General features: G+C 38.7%; 1 protein-coding gene and 1 pseudogene across 1 annotated transcript; both read right to left on the minus strand.

Moving 5' to 3' along the window:
* Positions 1-392: 392 nt before the first annotated feature.
* LOC135585945 (BAG family molecular chaperone regulator 4-like) lies at positions 393-11815 on the minus strand. Its single transcript, XM_065104313.1, has 4 exons — positions 11449-11815; positions 11121-11365; positions 10903-11049; positions 393-705 (listed from the first exon to the last, which is right to left on the minus strand). The coding sequence occupies exons 1-4, from the start codon at positions 11780-11782 to the stop codon at positions 622-624; spliced, it is 810 nt and encodes a 269-aa protein (XP_064960385.1). The 5' UTR covers positions 11783-11815; the 3' UTR covers positions 393-621.
* A 1416-nt stretch (positions 11816-13231) lies between these two features.
* Positions 13232-23828, minus strand: LOC103981870 (splicing factor SF3a60 homolog; annotated as a pseudogene).
* Between the last annotated feature and the right edge of the window lie 723 nt (positions 23829-24551).

Genomic DNA, 24551 nt, shown 5'->3' on the forward strand with positions numbered 1-24551 from the left:
TGAGGGTTGAAGTCCATGAGGGCTAAGAGGAGGCAATGGGCGCTCGACCTCCTACTGTGAAACCGGGTGAAAAGAGAGCTCGAGGTCAGCCCATGACTAGTGGATGGAAGTCGTAATAGCAGGTCGGCCCACGAGAGGAGGTCGTCGAAGGAGGAGAAGTAACAGGAGGCTGGCGGGAGGTTGTTGGGGTAGGGCGAAATCGTCGCACGCCACGCCATTCCCTCGACCTTCACGGCAGATCATGTCACGCCCCAACAATAATTCATTCCAGGATCCAATCACACATTTGAGGACACTGAGAAAATATTTACAGTCATTCACATCCATAATTTCATAATTCATAAAACTTGTGCAATTTAAATTCATATACCACATCACTCGATGAATCTTAAGATCTAAAACCAACTCACCAAGACAATAACCACATCATAAATCCACAAGTGTGGGATTCTACAAAATCACAAAATCAATATTTACCACATGTTCATATCAATACACAAATTAACTTAACACTCCAAAATCCTAACATGAGAGGTCTATTAAACTTTTACAAACTCATAAGTTCAGATTTACCATCAACATTCCATTAGACACCAAGTGTACTTATACAACAAAAACATATCATCCACTAAAGGTTTGCCTAAAGTCTTCTAGCTTTCCACTATCGTAGCTAAATTTAAACATTCTAGCGAGCGACAAGTTATCCTGAAAAATTTATATAGCAACGAGGTGAGCACATAGAGCTCAACAAGAGACTAACATATCAATAGAAAAAAAAGGATAGTTTCAAAGCAAACAAGGTACTAAATACAAGGTAGGGATATAAGAGTTCAAAGATAACTGCTCAACGAATGCAGAATTTACAATATCATTTCATTCGAAGCATGTTTTATTTATAATAAGGGAGTAAAGACTAATTGGAGCAAATCATTGACGTAATGAAACATTTCGGAACATATCAATGGTGGATGAAATGCTTCGGAATATATCAATAGGATATGAAGTATTTCGGAGTATATCAATGGCATAGGAAGCATTTTGGAGCATATCGATAGCATATGAAATATTTTGGAGCATATCAAGGACGTATAAAATGTTACGGAGTATATCAATAACAAATAAAATATTTTAGAACATATTAATGATGGATGAAATGCTTCGAAACATATCAATGGCATATGAAGCATTTCAGAGCATATCAAAGACGTATGAAATGTTATGGAGTATATCAATAACAAATGAAATATTTCAGAACATATCAATGATGGATGAGATGCTTCGGAACATATCAATGACATATGAAGCATTTCAAAGCATATCAAAGACGTATGAAATGTTACGGAGTATATTAATAACAAATGAAACATTTCGGAATATATCAATGATGGATGAAATGCTTCGGAACATATCAATGGCATATGAAGCATTTTGGAGAATATCAAGGACGTATGAAATGTTACGGAGCATATCAATGGCATATGAAATATTTCGGAACATATCAATTGTAGATGAAATGCTTCTAAACATATTAATGGCATATAAAGCATTTCGAAGTATATCAATGGCAAAGGAAGCATTTCGGAGCATATCAATGGCATATAAAATATTACGGAGCATATCAATGGCATATGAAGCATTTTGGAGCATATCAAGGACATATGAAATGTTTCAAAGTATATCAATAACAAATGAAATATTTCAGAACATATCAATGACGGATGAAATGCTTCAGAACATATCAATGACATATGAAGCATTTTGGAGCATATCAATAGCAGATGAGTCTTGTTATTTCCTCATAACATTCAAATTAAAATTTTCTTCTAATAACTTATATTGTTCTACTACCATTAGATCAGGCTCACTACACTTCCGTTGTGCCACTTTGATTTGATATCCCCGAGTAACCCTTTCATCTCACTTAATTAATCAAAAGTAGATGAAGTAGGAGGACCAAATGTCCTCGTCATCCTATATTCCTAAAATGCATCAAAGAAAATTTTCATCGATCACTATAATTCACTAGGCCTCAATATATTTTACATATCAAATATCTTAGAGATCCTCAAACCACGCTCTAATACCACTCTGTCACGCCCCAAAAATAATTCATTTCAGGATCCAATCACGCATTTGATGACACTAAGAAAACATTCACAGTCATTCACATCTATAATTCCATAATTCACAAAACCTGTGTAGTTTTAATTCATATACCACATCACTCAATAAATATTAAAATCTGAGCCTAACTCACCAAGACAATAACCACATCATAAATCCACAAGTGTGGGATTCTACAAAATCATAAAATCAATATTTACCACATGTTCATATCAATACACAAATTAACTTAACACTCCAAAATTCTAACATAAGAGGTCCATTAAACTTTTACAAAACTCATATGTTCAGATTTACCATTAACATTCCATTAGACACCAAGTGTACTTATATAACAAAAACATATCATTCACTAAAGGTTTGCCCAAAGTTTTCTAGCTTTCCACTATCGTAGCTAAATTTAAACATTCTAGCGAGAGACAAGCTATCCTGAAAAATATATATAGCAACGGGGTGAGCACATAGAGCTCAGCAAGCGACTAACATACCAATAGAAAAAAAAAAGGATAGTTTCAAAGTAAACAATATACCAAATATAAGGCAGGGATACAAGAGTTCATAGATAGCCGCTCAACAAATGTAGAATTTACAATGTCATTTTATTCGAAGCATGTTTTGTTCATAATAAGAAAGTAAAGACTAATTGGAGCAAATCATTGACGTAATGAAATATTTCAAAACATATCAATGGCAGATGAAATTCTTCGAAACATATCAATGGCATATGAAGCATTTCGGAGTATATCGATGGCATATGAAGTATTTCAGAGCATATCAAGGATGTATGAAATGTTACGGAGTATATCAATAACAAATAAAATATTTTAGAATATATCAATGATGGATGAAATGCTTTAGAACATATCAATGGCATATGAAGCATTTCAGAGCATATCAAGGACGTATGAAATATTACTAAGTATATTAATAACAAATGAAATATTTCAGAACATATCAATAATGGATTAAATGCTTCGGAACATATCAATGGCATATGAATCATTTCGGAGCATATCAAGTACGTATGAAATGTTACGGAGCATATCAATAGCATATGAAACATTTCGGAGCATATCAAGGACGTATAAAATGTTTTAAAGTATATCAATAACTAATGAAATATTTTGGAATATATCAATTGTAGATGAAATGCTTCTGAACATATCAATGGCATATAAAGCATTTCAGAGTATATCAATAGCATAGGAAGCATTTCGGAGCATATCAATGACATATGAAATATTACGAAGCATATCAATGGCATATGAAGCATTTCGGAGCATATCAAGGATGTATGAAATGTTTCAAAGTATATCAATAACAAATGAAATATTTTGGAACATATCAATGACGAATGAAATGTTTCGGAACATATCAATGACATATGAAGCATTTTGGAGCATATCAATGGCAAATGAAATATTTCGGAATATATCAATGGCTGATAAAATGCTTCAGAACATATCAATAGCATATGAAGTTTTCAGAGTATATCAAGGACGTATGAAATGTTTCGAAGTATATCAATAACAAATAAAATATTTCGAAACATACCAATGGTAGATGAAATGCTTCTGAACATATCAATGGCATATGAAGAATTTCATAGTATATCAATGACATAGGAAGCATTTCGGAGCATATCAATGGCATATGAAATCTTACGGAGCATATCAATAGCATATAAAGCATTTCAAAGCATATCAAGGAGGTATGAAATGTTTTGGAGTATATCAATAACAAATAAAATATTTCGGAACAAATCAATGACGGATGAAATACTTCGGAACATATCAATGACATATGAAGTATTTTGGAGTATATCAATGAACTAATATGAAACAAAAGCTCAAACGTTGCATTTGATGTTGCACACATTTCATTTTTATCCAAAGCATATATAGAAGCATATAACCAAAGCTTTGGATATCATATCAAAAAGATAGAGGGTGATGTGGTATCCCAAACATAATCTCCCACGTTTGAGAGCCATCCACATCTGGATGAAGCTAGAGGGGGCCGACAAAGCATCGCAGGCTCTAAGGATATACCTTTTATCATTTTTGGCAAAGGTTCAGATAATCTCTTTACCATTTCTAGCAAAGATCCAAATAATCCCTTTATTATTTTTAGTAAAGGTCCAAATAATCCTTTTATTATTTTTAACAAAGGTCCAAATAGTCCCACAAATATCGGAGTATAAAAGGGTATTATGAACAGTAAATTGGGACATATTGAAAATACATGCGGAACAACGGAATGCATGTGCCTATACAAAACATTGTGATACAAATATGAACTTTACATAATAGATTCAAGTATACAAATAATTGAAGGACGAGATATATAGGAATTCAAAGCAATAATATAAAGCTCAACTGAAGTAAGGATTTTAGCTGAAATCAATTTCCAAATAGATGAAACAAGAATATGTGAAATTGACCAAATCTCAATTTTGACAGAATTTGAGAGGTATATTGCATGAATTATTTGGATCATAAATTATACTCCAATTTACACAAATTAGGTTCCAATTTACACAAATTAGGTGTCATTCGAAAGATGTATCAATATAGATTTAGATTAATTAAGTTTTGTATAAATTGGTGATTCCAACATTGAGTTATCAATAGTTTAGTAACCAAAGGTCAGAAAACATTATCTTTATTTTGCAGAATTCATATAGTTGATAACAGATGATTCAATAGTCATTTATGCTCCAAATCATTAAAATCAGATATGCACAGAAAGACATACATCTAGTTTCTGATAAATCATTTTGCATAAATTAGAGTTTCCAATAGAGAGTTATAAACAAGAGAGTATTGAAAGGTCAAAATCGATAGTCTCTGTTTTACAGATTTTATAAGATCAGTTGAAATAATAGTTTGGATAGGAAAATAGACTCTAAATTTATCAATCTTGATATCAAAAGAAAGAGCTGTGAGTATATTTTCGGATGAATTTGATTTCGCTTGAATCCAAAATCGATGCAGAAAGTTATGGCTAGAACAATATAGAAAGGTCAATTCATTGAAAAATTTTAGATTCACAGTTTTGTTCCCAATCGAAAGAAATATCATGTATGAAGCCAAAGTCTTCCAAACTTTTTAGGATTAAGATGAAATCAGAGATCAAGAGTTCTGTATGAAAGGGTTAGAACACTTGCCTTAAACAAATTTGAGTCTCAAATGTATGGAATTGATGCAAATCTCAAGCCAAGGCAAAGCTTCTTCTTCTTCTCCTACTTCAATTCCTCTTCCTTTCTCCTCTTAACCCACGTTGGCACAACTCTTAAGTTTTCCTTTAATCTCTCATATAATTACTTAGGTTTGGCTAATGAAAGGGTTGCAAGGTGACAAGCATGCATGAAAAAGATTTAGGTGTCATCCATAGAACAAACTTAAGTGGCACCGGTATGTTAGCTAGTGACACATTGTCACGGACAAACTTCGAAATAGGATGTTTGGTGTAATGCTTATGTATGTCCGTGTCTTTTGGTATGTTCAATGCTTTGTACAGCATGTAGAGGGACGATCGAAGGCTTAATAGTCTCATTTTAGTTAGATTGGTGGCCGCTTTAGGCTTGTAAATAAAAGTTATGTCATGTGGACACGTGTGAGAGATTTTTGATCTATAATGGACCATTTTACCCTTTATTGTGCAATTGTTCAGAGCTTGTAAAGTCTGTTTGTAATTTGCATTGTCTATGAAGTGTTTTCGGAATTGTTTGCTTGTGGATCCCGAATGAGATGTTTTCTCTAACCCGTTCTCTCTTTTGTGGGTCCTAAGGGACATGGGAGGCTTCGGGGAGGCTGACCTTTGCGGACGGACACGCAAGGGTGCCGCACGACTTAGGCAAAATCAGCTAAGGCCGTGACCGATGGTATCAGAGTGGGACAAGCACTCATAGAAACACTTAGCATGCAAACGTGGGAGACCTAGCGGGGCTACATTGAGGGCAGTCAGCACACTCACGACCGTTTGGGGGAAAACAAGCATAGAGATATAGGGAAAAGGAGTCGCTCGGAGGAGCGGGCATCTGAGATTGGCATTCAGAGGAATGGCCAACCCTTTGCGCAAGAGGCACTACGAGAACAAACAAGCTTGGAAGAATGCAGAGCGCACAAAGGTTGGGATGGCTGAGTTTGAGCTATGGTTCAACGTTGACAACTATACTTGATGGTGCTCAAGGCAAGCGAGGTGCTTGGTAAAGGATGAGACCATCCAAGGTGGAATAAGTTGCTCAGCAACCGAAAGAGTTGTGCAAAGCTCACAGAGGTGAGAGGAATTGCTAACTCAAAGAATTCGGTACTCATGCATGGGCTTGTATGCGGATGATGGAATGTTCGCGGCCATCTCAAGGTGACTAAAACTCGGCGCCATGGAGCATTGAAACTTTCTCTTCGACATGTGAAGGATACGTCCGTAGGAGGCTGAAGTGTGCAACGAGTTCAGCATGTTGCTAGGCCTTGAGTGGTGCAGCGGGGGCTGTATTGACGTGGAGTCACAATCTAGCAAGTGTGTTTGCAGGAGGCAGAATAATGCACAGTTTGTTCAGCAGATCGGAGTAGTCCAAGGGGATGGTGGTCTCCGAAACGACGAGAGATGTTGCTCCAACGGGACAGTTATCCAAGAGGGATAAGTCCTGGCTCTCTAGAGGGAGAATCATATGGGATGGACCTTACAAGTTGAGGAGGAGTACCTCAACAAACAACAACTCCATGAAGCCCAATGGACTGAGCAAGCGGCGATGAGTCGTCACATGATCTCGCTCGAGAGAATGCATTGGTAGATGCATTGTGAGATCAAGTGGGGGAGCGACCCAAAGCAACACAAATGAAGGCAAACTTGGAGTTGATATGGAGATCGAACTCAAGGGAGGGCTGACCCATGGAATGGTGGGCGCGAGGGCCACCATCAACTCAATGCAAAAACGAGAAGCGGAGCAACTTGGGTGTAACTTGGCGAAGTACCCAAGCCGCATAAAGGGAGCCAGTATAGAAGATGGAACATGGAGCAGAGGCATAGTGCTTTCCTTGGACAGAGGTCAAGAACATGAACTCTTGCAGAGGCAAGAGCAGGATCATGTTGTTCCATGGGTCATTCATTCTGACGAAGCGGACTCATCTTGCATGGTGCCAAAGACGAAGGGAGCTTCTGGGCACATGCACCTTATCTCGGAGGAGCATTTGATGGAGGAACTAAGGCGACTCAATTTGTGGAGGCGAAGTTAGATTCAGAATGCCTTAGCACGGGGCAAGAGGACGTAGATGCGGGTACTCTTGAAGAATATGCCACAGTGTTGCCATGCAAGTTGCCATGAAGGAAGCGGTGCACAGCGAAGATTGTGCTGGTAAGGGCAGAGGCCCAGGATCCAAACAATGGTGTACTAATTGCAGCGAAGTAGGGGGACTTCGAGAGCTACTAGGTGACGGACTATCCTAGAGCGGTGCTTCATCTAGGTGTGACCCAAGAGTGGGTGGATGAAGGTCGATTGCCAAAGGAGCGAACAAAATCGAAAGTGGAAGAGACCCTGCGATGTATTTGCAGAGGCCACAGATGAAGGGTTCACAATTCGAGTTCATCCCACAAGAATCAGAATGTAATAGAAATGTCACCAAGAGGCGACATAGTGTAGCGGATCATGGTGGAACAGTTCGTGGCAATGTAATACACACAACATAGTCCCGTGAGGGACTAGATCATACGGAGGTATGATCGGGAGCTACTGGAAGCTCCACTTCGGTGAACAACACGACGGTAAGAAGGGCTATGGATTCAAGGAGTGAAGGCCATGGTACTGCAAAGGCGAGTCTTCTGTGCGTGCATCGAATTTTGCATCGAATGAAAGCCTTGGTCATCAGCATATGGGGGCTATGTTCCACCAATGGAAAAAGTTCGAATGCAAGTACTAGTGAGTCATGGGGGAGGGGCTTGATCATGCAGAGGTATGATCAAAGCAATTGGAGAGTTGGACTGCTCCAAAGCCCATATTTGCTTAAGGGAGCCCGACAAGTCAGAGGACAAGGTCGAGTAAGCAAACGTTGCTACCAAGGAAGCTAAGGAGAACAGAATCGGTGCAAATCCTACAACGTGATGGCAGAGGCCATGCATGGGAGTTGCAGTATGTCTTTCCATCGACCAATAGGATCTGCTTGGAGAACATCGAGGTGTTGAAGCAGGGGGTCAAAAGGGGCGAGGAAGCGACGACCAGTCTAGAGGGACTTAGCTATCCAAAATCAAGCATCAATTAGAATGGAGGTGGACTCGGAGGAGTGCCACATAGACATATCTACTGATTGTGACAAAAAGGGATGCAGATGCGAGGTGACAGATAGTAGGGCTATGGGCATGGTAGCGTCATGGTACCGCAGAGGCGGGACTTTCGTGAAAGTCATTGATCCTTTGCTCTCATGGAGGGAGAGCGCTTGGTCATGAAAGAGGCCGAGGAGGTGGAGCACGCAGAGGCAGACTCCAAGTACCGAGACAAGGCTGAAGGGCAGAGGCCAAGGAACTTCGTAAGACCGGTGTCAACGAGCTTCTCATCAAGATAGCCGAAAGTGAAGGACTTCGGGTCAAGCAAGAGTGCATGACCAAGGAACGAAGCAGGCAGTATGCGGTGTTGTACCTTTGCTACTCAGTGGAGTAGGCGGCAGGGTTGATGGAGAAGACAGTACAATCTCAGAGGTGACCAAACCTATGAGAGAATTACTCCAAGTTGGGGTGAAAACTTCCTACATTCCAGAAGTTCGATGGCATTGAGAAGGTGAATCATAGAAACTTACTCAACGTAAGGAGTGCAAACACTTCAAGTGCTTCAGAAGTGTGAGCAAAGAGCAGGCGAAGGCCAGTAACCAGCTCGATGCATGGAGTACAACCTCAAGGAGGCGGGCGAAGTCAAGTAACCTTTGCCTTCTCAACTCTTAAGAGAATGGGCGAAATCGAGTACCCCAATTCTCTTATCTATCCAGCATAGGAGCTCTACATATGTTTAAAGACCCTTCGAAGATAATGGAAGACAATAGTTGTCAAATCTTCACCAATGGTGATCAGTGTTACTGAGAGTAGATTATCCGCTTCATTTCCCAACGAAATGTCAATCGAAAGCGGAAGTGATGCGAACCTACTTGGATGTGACAACTAAGTGAAAGAAGAGTCCATGAGCAAATTTTGTAGAGGAAGGACCCAAAACGTCAGAAGTTTGCGAGACGATGCTCGTTAAAGCTCCAACAAGCATCCACCCAGTTTAAGCAACATGAGGCATTTGAGAGACTAGCACAGTAAGGATGGTCTTTTCCTTCATTTGGAGAATCCGCAGGAACCAATAGGGATCAACACAACTTAGCCAACCCCACACTAGAGTCAGAGTCATTGGCGAGTTGAAGCAGCATAGCGGATCAAAGGTTCGATTACTCAAAAACAGCAGCAAAGAGCGGTTGGGAGCCAAGAGGCGCATTGCAGCTAAAGCAGAAGATTGAAGACTCAGCAAAGGCAAGGAGTTGTAGTGTCGACAAAGACTTCGACGAGGACGTCGAAGGAATAAGTGGGGGAGAATATCACAGACAAACTTCGAAACAAGATGTTTGGTGTAATGCTTATGTATGTCCATGTCTTTTGATATGTTCATGCTTTGTACAGCATGTAGAGGGACGATCGAAGGCTTAATAGTCCCGTTTTAGTTATGTTGGTGGTCGTTTTAGACTTGTAAATAAAGGTTGTGTTATGTGGACACGTGTGAGATATTTAGAATGAGTTAGAAAAGAAAGATTTCTTCTAATCATATCTTCTACCAAATCCTACGTCGACAGCCTTCCATATCTTCACCTATCTAGTGGGTCAAAAGATAGGCAAGGGGTCAACAATTTATGGGGAAGATGACTAAGCAGAGCCAAGACTCATCCTGCATGCAAAAACACTATGATTTGGGTCTGTGAAGAGAAGATGGGCACGAAGTCATCCATAGGTACAAGAAATTAATATCTGAATTCAGTGTAACGTCGGAGGATCAACTGCTGGAAAGCAAACAAGCATAAAAACAAGAGAGAGAGATGGATTATTTAGGGTTAGCGTAAGCTAGTCGAAGAGTTCCCAGTTGTTGGTAATCCAATCCCCTCCCTGGGAGACTTGGACGAGTTGTAACTGAGCGCTCGGGGCTTACCAAACCAGATTCAAACGTCTGCCGTTGAGTTGTAACTGAGATTTCTTCTTGCCTTCAGCAAGTCCAATGAGAAAGAATTTTCAAAGGTCAAATGAGACTTTTGCGCAACTCATATTAACCAAGAGAGATTTCGTATAGACTTCTTAAAAGGTATTATATTAGAGAAAATTTTCTTACTACAAGTACAATACTAATTATGTTAGTTCCTGCAAGTAAATAGGCTATTTTCGTGTCTCATTTGAAATATCTATAATGGAACCTAAGCCGACGGGGTTCTCCTTCTCATCATGATCCAGGAGATGGACAAAGAGACTTCAGAGATCTTAACCATTCCAGACTAAGCTCAGCGAAACCCAGCATTTTCTTGTCTTCACGGCCACAACTACTTCTTTTTAGTAACTTCTTGTTATATTTAACACACTCTCGAGTTATTTAGGATAATCGTATCCACATTAATTATCGGTAGCTGTAATTATGAAGACCGTAAAAGATGTACCATCAACATGCTATATTCTACGCAAAAACACGAAAGTTTGACTCCATAACTGCAATTGGAACTATATATTGATTTAATTGGAAGAAAAGCTCGAGAGGGATGTTTCATAATTCAAGAGTACCTCGAATCTCCTCCGCGTTCTCGCTTCCCCCTCTGCCTCGACGCTGTCTGATTTCAGCAGTTGCACCATAAGCAGCTCAGTCAAATCCGCCAACTCTTCGTCCGCAGCCTTCATGCTTGCGTGCACGCAAGTCTCCGAACTCGATACCTGCATTCTAATCCGATCGGTTCCGAGCAGCGACTGGAAAGTTTCGAGATGATCGCAGGGAACCCACCGACCTTTGCAGCGAGCTTGTCCACCGCAGCTCCGATAGCCGCGATCGTCTCAGACGCCTGATGCCGATTCATACGCTCGAGCTTCCTCTCCTTGCTTGCCGGGTCCTCCAACAGGACCAGCTTGGACATTTCCACGATCCCAGCCATGTGCAGGCGCTCACCGTCGTCCTTTTCCTTTCCCCTGAACAACAGCCTCCGCTCTCCAGGCTGCAGACCGGTGTCTTGTGCCAGAACCCTTTTCAATTCCCCTTCACATCATTAATCGTCAAAACGTCACTTTTATCGAAAGATCGGAGGAACAGAGAAGAACAAGAGTCCCAAGGGGGTCTACCGAAGGTGGAGTGGGCAGGGACGGAGAGCTGATGCTGGTAGGAGCCATGGGAGACCTTGATCTTGATGAGGGGCTCGGTCGGCATGCCAGCCACGTTGCTCCGCTTCTGTACGACCATCCCTCCGGGGCGGAGCTCCCACTCTGTCATCCGGCAGCTCTGGCTCTCCCTCCCACCCACCATGCCGTTTGATCTCGATTTCCTCATCCTTCTATCGAACAGAGACGAAGCGAGCAGGAAGGGAAGGCACAGGGTGTTGGTCGAGCGAGTGCCACAGCTTGTGACAGCTTCGAAGTGCACAGCGGAGGAAGAGGGGACAGCCTTCAAAGATTTCATATGTTTGTTCTTGGTTAGTACGGAATCAATGGAATGGAAGGAGACGACGTCGGTGCTATATATATATATATATATATATATATATATATATATATATATAAACGGTAAGTGAGGAGACGGATTCGAATCATAATGATCTGATGATGTTTTTTATTGGTCGGTGGTGATGGGTTGTATTCGGTGTTGAGAAGATAGAAGATGCAATAAATAGGTGAGCCGTGTGGGTGTCCACATCACATGTTAGGAAGGGAGGTGGAAAAGGTAATGCATGCATGGCCTTTCACATGCAAAGTTTTGACACCGCTTCTGAATTGACAAGTGGAAATTCATCTTATAAAATGGAAGCAGGAATCACAGCCATAGTTGCTGGTTGTCCTGATAGAGATTAAAAAAAAAGATCATAAATCTTCTTGTTTAATTCTGATGCTAGTGGTCAAGTATTTCCTTTTGTCTGGTAATGATCATGATATTTTGTTTTGCCCAATTGCCCCCATTTGGTGTCTGATAATGTGTCCCATCATGTAATGTGGATCCTTTCGTTTTTCTCTTCTCCTCTTTTGATATCACACCATCATTTTCATTTTTTTCCTGGACCATTAAAAATTGATCTGTTCACCTGTTTTTTAATTATTATTTTTTGTCATACATACTAAAGTAATGCCTGTACTTGCTGGCTTTTTAATACATATTTTATGTCATTTAATTCATGTTTATAATGTATATAATTTGAAATGTTTTTTTCTTGCATGATTTTTAGAATTTGCATTGGGAAATTTCGGTTGGTTTGCGAAGATTTAGGTATGAAAGTTTTAGCTCCCATTGGTTTAACATCATTCTTTATGTCGTTTGCGTTACGTTGCTTACGTGGAACATTCTCTCTACCCCTACGAGGGAGGGAGAGGGGAGAAGGGTACAGATATATTTAGAAACAAAATATTTGTTAGATGAAACAATCAAATTGTACATACACAAGAGAGCAAGACATATAATATTACATATGAACCACCACAGAGTCGAATAAATTATTATGAATACACTAAAATATAATAATATATATGTTATAGGGATGCCCTATGGAAGACCACAGTAACAAATGGACTGTGTAAATGATATATGTTATATAGAGATCGTAAGGAAGACTACAGTGACAAATGGACTGTACCCCTAACTCAAAAAGCTAACAGCTTGTTTATTGCTGTTTGTTCGCAACAATATTATAACGTAAATCATAAATCATAAAATTATAGTGGATTAATATACCACCAGGGAAATCTAACCACCGACGAGAGAGCAATATACCAATATATGAAGTTTGCAATTATGTGTTCAAGCAAAAAATGCAGTTCAATTGTTAAAAATTAAATTAAACTGATTAATAAAAAAAACTAATCAATATAATTTGACTAGAAGACGAACTCATGCATATTTGGAAATAATAGAATTATGACATTGTGATCAAATAGAAGACAGCATATTATAAGAACACAAATCACATTATACATCAGAATGAAAGGAAAATATATATCTGCTATTATTTTAGCAGCGGTTATAATTGCCAATGCCCACCATTCAGTTTTCATACATAGTAAAAAGGACGCTTATCTCTTCACGTTCTGCTTCCATTTCCTCGTATGTTAAAGGTTGCTTCTTTTCAACATGCATTTTTGTTTGTTCGATAACCTGCCAGCAGGATAAGGAGAATAGGAAATCATTTGTTATTAACACTAGCGACAGAAGGTCAGAACTTCAGCATAGTCATGGTAGTACATTATGCATATTAATCCGGATATGTGACGCATATACAGGAAAAACAAGCAGCATTTAGATTCTAAGGTGTATTTCTGAGTAAATATGATAGTTTCTAAGCATGGTTCCAATTCTGAAAAGTTTCATCCATGCTGTAAAGTCACCCTATGACCTCAGCACAGAACTAATGTTGTGCCAAAAGTATGCCCACAAGCCTGAATAAGCATGGACCATGTGCCATAGAGCTCTGGTCATTGTCAAATCATGCCAATTTATAATTAGCATGGGGCATGCTGGCCAAATTAAAACAAAGTTTTATCATAATTGACCAGTGGATGGGCTGTCCCTTCTGATTGTGCAAACAGAAGTAGTAAATCATTGTTCTACCAGAGCCAAAAGGTGGGATGATGCAGTTAGACCTCAGTCTGCCCATGATGAAATATAATACCACCCATGTAATTTCTTGACACCAAGAAATGTTCTTCATATAATGACTGGTATGCACCAGTACTGTGGTAAGACCCTAAAGTCTTATCGTCGCTCTAATACCAATTGATAAGACCCTAAAGCCTTATCGTCGAAGAAAGGGGAGAAATGGAGATGATACTGATCACTTCGAGGGGATCGGCCTCCTTGATCGCTTCGAGGGGATCGGCCCTCCTTGATCACTTCGAGGGGATCGGCCTCCTAGGGTTTGTCAAAAGACAGAATAGTATTTTTCATAGATTACTGAAAAGAAACAGTTACATCCCTATTTATAGAGTTCCACCCAGATTCTAACTTGATTCTACTTTATTCTAACTGAACCAAACCAACTCAATAAACAATTGGACTAAACAGACTCAATAAACATTATTCAAAAGCTCAGAAAAAGGATCCTAACATACCGATCAAAGCTCAAGTTGTTAAAATGAGAAACTGAATATTATCAACACCCATTTTCGATAGTAGCATGGCAATTGAAATTAGTGAAATTGTCAAGGCATGGTTAAAATGAGCATTTATTGTCGTCCCTCAAAATATAATCAAACATAAAGAAAAACGAAAATAATGAATTGCATAAATAAATATATTTTCACCAACCACACATGATTCAAGAGACCAACCTCTTTCAGCAACCCACATATCCGTTCCAACTTTGCCACCATTAGAGCTACTAGTTTCTTGGAATTCATCAGCTCTGCAGCACCATTTTGCTGTGTGCTACATGAGCCTTCGGCAAAATATTTTTCATCCAGTTGCTCCAAAGGTGTGTTCTACACAAGACGCAAGCAGGCATTGAATAAAGTTTTATCTTTAAAGCATCTATTCAAATGACACAAAAGACTACTCACATTCAAAAATACATACAGATAACATACAGAGATCAGGATAAGGATACATACATCATCTTTAACAGATAAACATATGGAAAAGAAATCAAAATTTCATCACATCAGTCATTAATTCAAAATTTCATCATCATGTATGTTAGGATCAACATGAATACTAAATGGCATTTGTAATCCTACAACCATGTACAGACAGTAAATTAATGTGAATTCACTGTTAAGCTAAAAATATGTTGTAAATATGTTGTACGTCAACAATCTTAGACGGAGACAAAAATAGACAACTAGATTCTTTAAGGTCTTCATGGAACCTGCTAAGCTAAAAAATGTTATGGGTTCTCATTATGGAGAATAAGCTTAATGGATTGCACCCTCTCTTTCCTCTTTTCTCACCTTTTCTTATTCCATGCCAGAATTAGCTGAAATCAAGTGACACTCAACTGGTGTCAACTGATCCAGCTGGTTTACAGGCAATTCCATCTGCTTTCTCCAGATACTAAAAACAAAATTGAGAGATCAGATTGCCCTTGGCCAATCTCAATCCAACTTGACCAGTAAAGATCAAAATAGCAGAGTTCAAAAAGTATGAGCGACAGCGAAAGAGATACTATGAGGAGAAAGAAAATGAACAACAAAAGCAGACGTATACAGAAATTATTCAAAACGGGAAAGATGCAAATATGAAAAGTACTTCAAGTGCAGAATGACTTAACATTGTATCATAATCATCTTTGTGCCATACTTGGGATAATTGTCCAACCAAAAAGACCCACTTAGAAAGAAAGTTCTTTTAGCATTATTCTGTTCTTCTGAAATTTATCTCGTTTCAAGACCAAGGAAACCAGAAACAAAACAATACCTGGTTTCTGCTTTATACTAGTTATGAAGTATTTGTATAACCTCCAGTAAAGAGATTGCAAGATGCAGAAACAAACAAACAGAAAGAGAAGAAAGCAAATATAAGACGATAAACAACTTTAATGTTAATTGAGTTCATAATTGCTTATATATAACCAAAAAACAGTGAGCAAACAATTAAAGGAATCACTCAAGAGAGTAATTGAGTTCCTGAGGCTTTAATGTTAATCATAGATCCTTATCTAGACCACTGGATGCCCCTAAGAAATGTATTATGACCCAAAGACCACTTGCTTATCATAGATCCGTAAGGTCTTTGTTTTACGGTATTCAAATAGATTTCTTGGTCAACTTAGAAATCTGGTTTACCTCAGTACTTTTATATCTTTTTTAAACAGAAAAATTTTGGGACTCACAAGATGACTAAAACAGGAAATCCCCAAAAGTTCATACATCTCAATTTACCTAACATAACTCTGAATTCAGCGATGAATTTAAATCTAAACTATGATAAGGTAAGACCAATAAGGCATGCCTCACTATCTTATTCATATACTGGCTGTTTACCCATAACGAATGACTTCCAAAACAAGAAATCTTAGTCTTGTATTTTACCAACCAACAAATGTAAAATTTTGCCCTATCTTGGGACATCTCTGCACTTTATTTCAGCTATAAAAGAAAAGGGTAAAAACTATAACCCCACATAAATTGGAAAGCACAAAGACATTTTTGCAGCAGGATACTGGTATTACCACCAGAAACATCCTTAAGTCTTAATCAAATAGTACATATAAATGGGAGATAAATAAGAAGCAAAAGAGTTTCATGAACAGTTGTGCCACAAAAAATTAAAATAACAATTTTGAGTAAAAGTGTACAACCAGGACATAGATCTGTGCATAATAGTGAAGATGAGAAAAAAAAATCATTTACAATTTTACAGAAACCTTTGTCAAAAAAAACCGCTCTGCTCACTGCTGAAGTGTGCCACCAGTTTGCAATCCCCGAGCAGCCAAAGACTAAAACGTGAACTTTTTATTAGCATATCAAGTGATCAACCATTAATACAGAAGGGTCAAAAATATTTATTTTAAAATTGCTAAGATGATTACAAATATGCTACATTATATCAGAGAAGCTCAATCGTAAAAAGCATCACGAGTCTGTATCACAAATTGGCTTGACTGACCTACTAACAAAAACAGAATAAGATATGCCTATAGAGATTGACAAGGAGGTTGATCATTCCTATAGGGATTTAGAGACTCAAGAATTAACAAGGACATTGACCATTCTGCTTTGATTTCTGTATGGGAATTTAAATTAAACAAATCCACAAAAAACTGTGAATGAGACACTATGGTTGCATTAGAAGCAACTCAAACAAGACCATATACAAGATTCAACTCTGCATAAATTCACAGTAGGAACTTGTTAAACTTTTAAAAGTTCTAACCATGATATTAAAAATGGATTGTAAAAGACTGACAAATGAACCAACAAAAACTTTTCAGGATTGCTTTTCGGATTCAGAAAGATAATACAAATCCAGAGAACTAGTTTCTCTGCCTCAGGCAAACAGCATTTTTGTCTTAGAAATGAATGTGCTACTCTAACCTAAACCGTTGTCACCAAATGTGAAAACCAGAGATATCTTTTTTCCCAGTCTCTCTTTTTTCCCTCCCCGTTTTTTTATTTTGGTTAGCAATAAGAGATGGCATCAGAGCCGCAGTCACTGCAACTGCAAAGATGCTCATCCTGGTTAGTAGCAATAACCAGCTGCTGATGGCCATTGCCGCCTCAGCCCATGTTAGCAGCAGCAACTGGTGCTGCTTCTCCATTAGTTACAAGCTATTGATGCCAGAGTCCTCAACAAGTTTAATAATGCCTGTTGGTAACAGTTTTGAATAGCTGAACAAATATATGTAACCACACTAGACATGTGACTACCCTAGAGGATGTGTCTTCATATCATGGTATGCAATTTCGAATAGTACTGTCCGGTACGGGTGGTACATACCAGTGATTTAAAAAGCGCTAAGCGCCAAAAGGCGCCAAGGTCCAAAAATGCCCGAGGCGCTAGGCGCTCGCCCGAGCGAAGCGAGGTGCTAAAATATAAAAATATATAATATAATTATTTAAAATTTTAAATAAAAATATGTTATTAAATTAAGAAAATCTAAGATACAAAATCACAATGTCACATTAACAAAAAGTTTCAAAATTCAAAACAATAAAATTTTACATCAAAGTCATTTATTTTGAAACCTAGCAATAATTTCAAATAAATAAAAATTAACAACATTAAAATCAAAATAATATATTATTAATCTATTAACAGTATTGAAAATTAATCATTTCAAAATTCAAATAAACTTAATATTAAGAGTATACTGTATACTGAGCCTGACGGAGAAACGAGGAAGTAACGGCGAGCGGCGGCAGCGGCAGCGGGAAAGGGAAAGGGAGCGAGAGGCGCGAGCAGCGGCAGCGGGAGCAGGAGCGACGAGCAGCGAGATCGGGAGCGGCAGCGGCAGCGGGTTAGGGTTGGGTAAGGGTTATATCGGTTTAGTTGGTTCGATTGAACCAACTAACAACCGAACCAGGACCGAACCAGACCTAAAATCCTGGTTCGGTCACTTGGTTTACCCAGGCGCTCGCCCGAAGCGCCCAGCGCCTGGGCTCGGGCGAGCGCCCAGGCGGCACCTATTTGAAGCGCGCCGCCTGGGACATTAGCGAGGCGTTCGGGCCTCGCCTCGCCTCGCCCGAGCGCCTAGGCGAGCGCCCGAGCGCCTTTTTCAATCACTGGTACATACCGGTCCGATGGCAAATCGGTACGCGGACCGCCCACTACCGGACGGAACGTGCTACAGTGCTATACTGTAGTACTGCTACAGTGCTACAGTGAGAGGAAGAAATATTTAAAACCACTCAGTACGCCCTGGTGTACCAAGCGGTACATGGTACCGTACCATACCGAACCAACCTCAAAATACTTGTACGATACGGTATTGCATACCTTGCTTCATATAATGATAATATTGCTCCTTTGTGACCTAAAAAAAAAATTGAGTCATGCAAATAGTCTCTCTAAATAAGACTGCGTACATTGACCCTCACACATTAGCAAGAGCTTCATATACTAGGAGATCAAAATTTGAGTCCCGCAAATAGCCTCTCTAAATAAGACTGCATACATTGACCCTCACACATTAGCAGGAGCTTCATACATAGCAAGAGCTTCATACACTAGGGATGCCCCTTTTCTTTTCTTTAATAGAAATATCACACATTACGACCTCTCAGTAAGGCATTCCTAGGACAGCTCCTAAATGTGCTCTGCACCTTTCACAATACCGGCTGACATATTTGATACAAATGTCCACTTAAACCTCTCACCAAAATACTGTGTTCATAATATCATAAGTAAGAGTGATTAAATATTTAAGGTGGATTTGCGTTATTCTCTACAACAATGATAATAAATGAGGTCCCAATTATTTGTGGCTGGTTAGAAAATTATCCATCTCCTCCTCATCCTCACCTCAGAGATTTTCTCACCACCCAGCTCCCTACTCAACCAAATTACTGCTTTTTTGTCTCCTCATTCCAACAAGGCATGCAGAAGAATGTCCAGTTATAAGGAGACCATAAGCTGCTTCTGAGTTTCATCTCACTCCATCTACCAAGACAAAAAGATGGGCTGCCAGAAATATAGAAAAGGTACGATGGGATTTTGATCAGATTTAGTATGGATCATACATCATGGATGATCCTGCCACTGAGTTCTGATGTGGACAACAGAGATACATGTTCATACAGTTGACAAAAGCTTATAATGTCTATCAGCTGCCTAACTCAACACACTCCTTTATCAAGTCTTGGAATGGCGCTCAATGATCTAACAAAAGCTCAATGCAGCAAAGTATTACCTTCTGGTGCATGTATCAGTATACATTCCCAAGTCGATGCTGCTGCAAAAGGCAAGAGAAAAGCTTTTATGGATCATTCCCAAGTCGATGCTGCTGCAAAAGGCAAGAGAAAAGCGTTTATGGATCATTCCCAGCACCCAACCTCTCTCTTAGAACTGTTATGGAGGTTGACGCTAGGGATTTTCACTATGCTGTATAAAAAAGATAAACAATGAAAGAGCTATCTGAACAAACAGATAGGTCTAACTCACAATATCTATATTTGTAAATATATAAGCAATAACAAGGAATGACAATGTTTAGGCAAAAGACTACTGGAATTAATCATTCTATGAATATCACATAGTTAAGAAGAATGCATTTGCCCATCAAATATATGCATCAATGTGACTTTTTATTGGGTAATGCAAGATGACATGAAAACTACAAAGATAACTCACATGCTAGAAAACCTACTAAAACAGATAGGAAGGGGCCAACAAACTAACCTCTTTCAATTTCTCAGGACCAACTTCCATGAGCTCTTCAACGGTACTGCAATAATCAAGATCAATCACGGCCTCTTGCGACTGAATAAGACTGTTTTCTATACCCTTGTTCTACCATTCCAGAACCTTTTCATCAGCCCACTGCTGTTCAAAATCAGTTTCCACCTGTTGCAGCACAAAAAACATCAGTTTTCCAACACGAAAGAAAAATGGTAACAAGATTAGAGTATGCAACCAACAGATTTCCCTCTTTTCAGTTAGCAAGGTTGTCACCAATATCCTAAATCTCAAAAACAAAGCCAGAGGTTCAAGTGTATCCTCGCATGAGCACACAGTTAACAGCATATCTAGGACAATGTAAAAAGATCGTCATTTATTCACAGTGCTCAACTGATCTAAAATGGCTTTTACTAAGTAATTGGATCAAAAAGGGATACAGATAAATAGACACCTAACACATATGAGGTGCAGTCGGTACTTATTCCAAAGTTGTACCCATACACTCAGCCCTCCAACATTGTAATCTCTTACTTAATTTGGCATCTCAAGCAGAGAAAAGATTTATCCAACTAATAAGAAACAGCAACTCAATGGGAGATGCAGCCCATGTTAAAGAATGAAAAGTTATACTCCTTGTTTATGCATCCAAGTATACAGGTCAAACAGATAAATGAAGTCTGCAGATAAATGGATAACCTAGACATAGAGGACTTTGCATCATGTTAAATCCACTAGAATGTTCAACCGATTGATACCAGAAGTACAATCTGAATAAATTTATCTAGATCAGTTAGATCAGAATATAAGAAGAGACCTATGCAAATAGCTTATCCAGATGTTGAAGGGGTTGTGTGCATTCTAGAAATGATATTAGGTATTCCAGGACATGCTCCAAGTATTCTCTGAATTGTCTGCAGGACACAACAAGAATTACCATCAGATTTGTCGTAATCCATGTAACCATTTCAGCCACAGTTGAATCAATAATACCCCACAAGTTGTTTAGAGATTAGCTGGCCAACACCACAATTAACAAATTTTAATAAATCAAAGTGCCCCTCCAACCTTCCAGCACACATGACAACAAGATAGCAGGGATGCATAAATAACACAAGAAGAAACATGCAACATACTGGAGAACAGTGACTACCATGCAGTTCATTCTGTTAAGAATGTAGACCAGACTCTTACCTAGTGAATTTCAGATTGCAAGGAATTTTTTCAGTTTGAAAAAATGAATCCATGGGCTCCCCAAATTTTGAATTGATGTACTCATTCATGCATGTCTAGATACCGACCAAAAGCTTCCTACAAATCAATCAAAATTGAGAAAAAAAGGCTAAAATAAAGTGGCACTTGCAAAAAGATTATGACGTATATAAATTCCAAAAATATATAGGAAGGCACCATAGTTTCAACATGCATAACCAGGCATCCGCCAATAAGACATAAAGAGTAACAAAAAGCTTTGTGAAATTACACATAAGACCAAAATCCAAAAATATTGTAAATGAAGGCATCAAATATGTAAATAAATGGATAAATGATTGCGTACATCTTACTATGCATGCCAGCATGATCCTGCATGCAAAATAATAAAATCCTGCAGAAATTAAAATACAAAAATCACAACAGAGATTCATCTCATTTCATGTTGTGATGTTTGCAAATATGAAAAAGAAATAACAAAATTGCTCCTCACAACAGTTTCATAGGCATTAACAGACAACAAGAAAAATAAAGCTATACATGAATTTAGCCTTTTCTTTCCCATAAGTATAACTTGATGTATTGAAAATAAGTCAATTTTGAACTACCACATAAATTTTTACTCATGGGGACCAGTGAATATCAATAATCTTATACCTGAATTTTTCAACCAGAAATTGAAGCAGAATTCAACCACATTTACAGACTTCTAACTTGCATAAAGTAACTTTAAAAACTTGGACTTGTACGAGATGACCATCGTGCCCATATTGGCTTGAGTAAAAAAAGGATTTCCAAACTGAAGCGTATTGCATGAACATTTTAATAAAACTGAAGAGTATTCATTGACAGTACATAATGGGAAGAAACAAATGTAAGCAAATGAAGCCTAATCAAGAAGAACAGGTGTGTAAGATAGCACAGATCTCATAACAATAAACAGGAGGGTTATCAAAAGGTCCCACTAATAATCTCCATGACAGTGAATTAGTTAAAAGAAAGGAATAGACATTTTGAATTCACCAAGAAGGCAACTATATAATAGCTATTAAAGCGGTATGGTAACTATATAATGGATGGTGTACCAACACATGCCATGTGGTATAACTAGAAAAATCAAAAAAATAAATACCAAAGGCACCAAAGTATATGTACCATCACTGGTTCCTAGTTAAAGCAATAAAAAACTCACCAAAATGTAATGGGCAGATCGATATTTTAAACCATGATCCAATTATTATCACATATCGCTACAAAAGTCCTGCAGTGGTTAATTCTTATTCCGAGGCATAGTTTATAGTTATCCCTCAGTTGTTCAGATAGGTAAGTTTAAGAATAGACCAGTAGATAACTTAAATCATGGAGCTGTCACCACATGAGTTTGCAATGGTACCTTAGCAAAGAAATGGAATCGAACCTAGGCATGTAGTATAGAGCTAACAACATGATCTAAATACAAGCACAGATAATTTTGATACGAAATAAAGATATTAGAAAACCTCACCACTGAATTTAGTTAGTGGGTCTTCCTTTTGTAGCTCTTCATACTCCTCAATCACATCAACCACACGAGCAGTCGAATGCCTCCTGTGGTACTCACGAATCTGTGACGCAAAGGCAACTACAGAAGGAGACATGCAATAAGTTCCAGACAAAAGTATGCTAAAACAAAACTATATTAAATCCAATGTCATTGGCCAAGAATCTCCCCAGCATAAATAAAAACATTGCACAACTGATTCAAATATAAGGTAAACTATCGTTGTTAGATGAAGTAATTTCAAGATGCCAAGAGATGTAAAATCTTGCAACGCAGAAGTGTTTAAAAGGGGAACGTCACAAAGGACGCAGATGCCTTACGTTATCCACGGTTCCAAGAACTTCCTAAAGAGGAAAAAAACAAGAATCCTCCGTGAATCCACCACTTTCTTTCCAAGTTCTAGGGATTCGAAGAACTCCTAACTCCTTGATACGATCATAAAACGCACTGAAAAGATTGATCGTGCCGCTTGCTGTCTGTCCTCCAAGTGCCGCAATGTCATCCCTCCGTGCATTGTCCTTGTCCTCGTATTCGTCAATCTTTGGGAGAACAGATCCAAGATCGGGTCATTAAAAGAAAACACACAATCAAGAAACCAAAGAACGAGAAAGAAGCAAACGGAAGAGAGTCGCATCGAGGGGAACCAAAGGGACAGAGGCCAAAGAATTACGAGTACATCAGTGGTGCTAGTGATGAGATGGATAATGTGGCGGACGTGTTGGCTACGGAAGAGGCGATCGAGGTTGTTGACCGGCTCGCGCTGGAGCTCCCGCACGATGGGCCGCTCCACGTCCTCGTGGGCGGGGCGCGTCACCTCCAGGACAGTCGAAGACATCTCTTCCTTCCCGCTCGCCGGAGAGAGGAGGAGAGGGGCAACGCCCGGATGGTTTCTATGGCGGGTTTAGGCCGCGATTCTTGAATCGGCAGAATGGTGGAGGAAATGTTTTAATGGAACGGGGGAGGAAGGTCGGTTGCTGCGACAAGAAAATTAGTGGACAACGGACCCGATCCAATCCCGACAGCATCCGGATCGGATCCGATAGTGGGTCGAATTAAGTATTAAGAAATCCACTCCGTTAAACATCACCGGACGCGATGGCGGAAGGAAACCTCTTCGACTAAGCTCACCCATGCGTCTACGGTCAGTATGATTGATGATTAAAATTTATTTAAAGTGGTCACTAAAAAATAAAAAATAATAAAAAAGCACGAGCGCCAAGTGCATGCGATAGATTAAACTAATAATAAATAATAACATATAATATATAATGAGGAGGAAGAACAATTGAATCAGGCATAATTTTGCATAAGTTAGATGTGCAACCCTACGTATCATATCATATGAATATCAATTTTAATATTGATATTTCTGATATATTTCATCCGTAAACAAATAGTTTCTTTTTCCCCCACCAAATGGTTCACTAAATATGTCCTCCAAAAAATAAAAATGTTTCTGATATATTTCATCCGTAAACAAATAGTTTCTTTTTCCCCCACCGAATGGTTCACTAAACATGTCCTCCAAAAAATAAAAATGTCAACGATTCTACTCACTTATTTTTTGGGAAAGGGCTCCAAACCTCATGGTGTTTGTGTGTGTGTGTATATATATATATATATATATATATATATATATATATATATATATATATATATATA

Source organism: Musa acuminata, chromosome BXJ2-4 (genome assembly GCF_036884655.1).
Source record: "Musa acuminata AAA Group cultivar baxijiao chromosome BXJ2-4, Cavendish_Baxijiao_AAA, whole genome shotgun sequence".
In the NCBI taxonomy this organism is placed as follows: domain Eukaryota; kingdom Viridiplantae; phylum Streptophyta; class Magnoliopsida; order Zingiberales; family Musaceae; genus Musa; species Musa acuminata.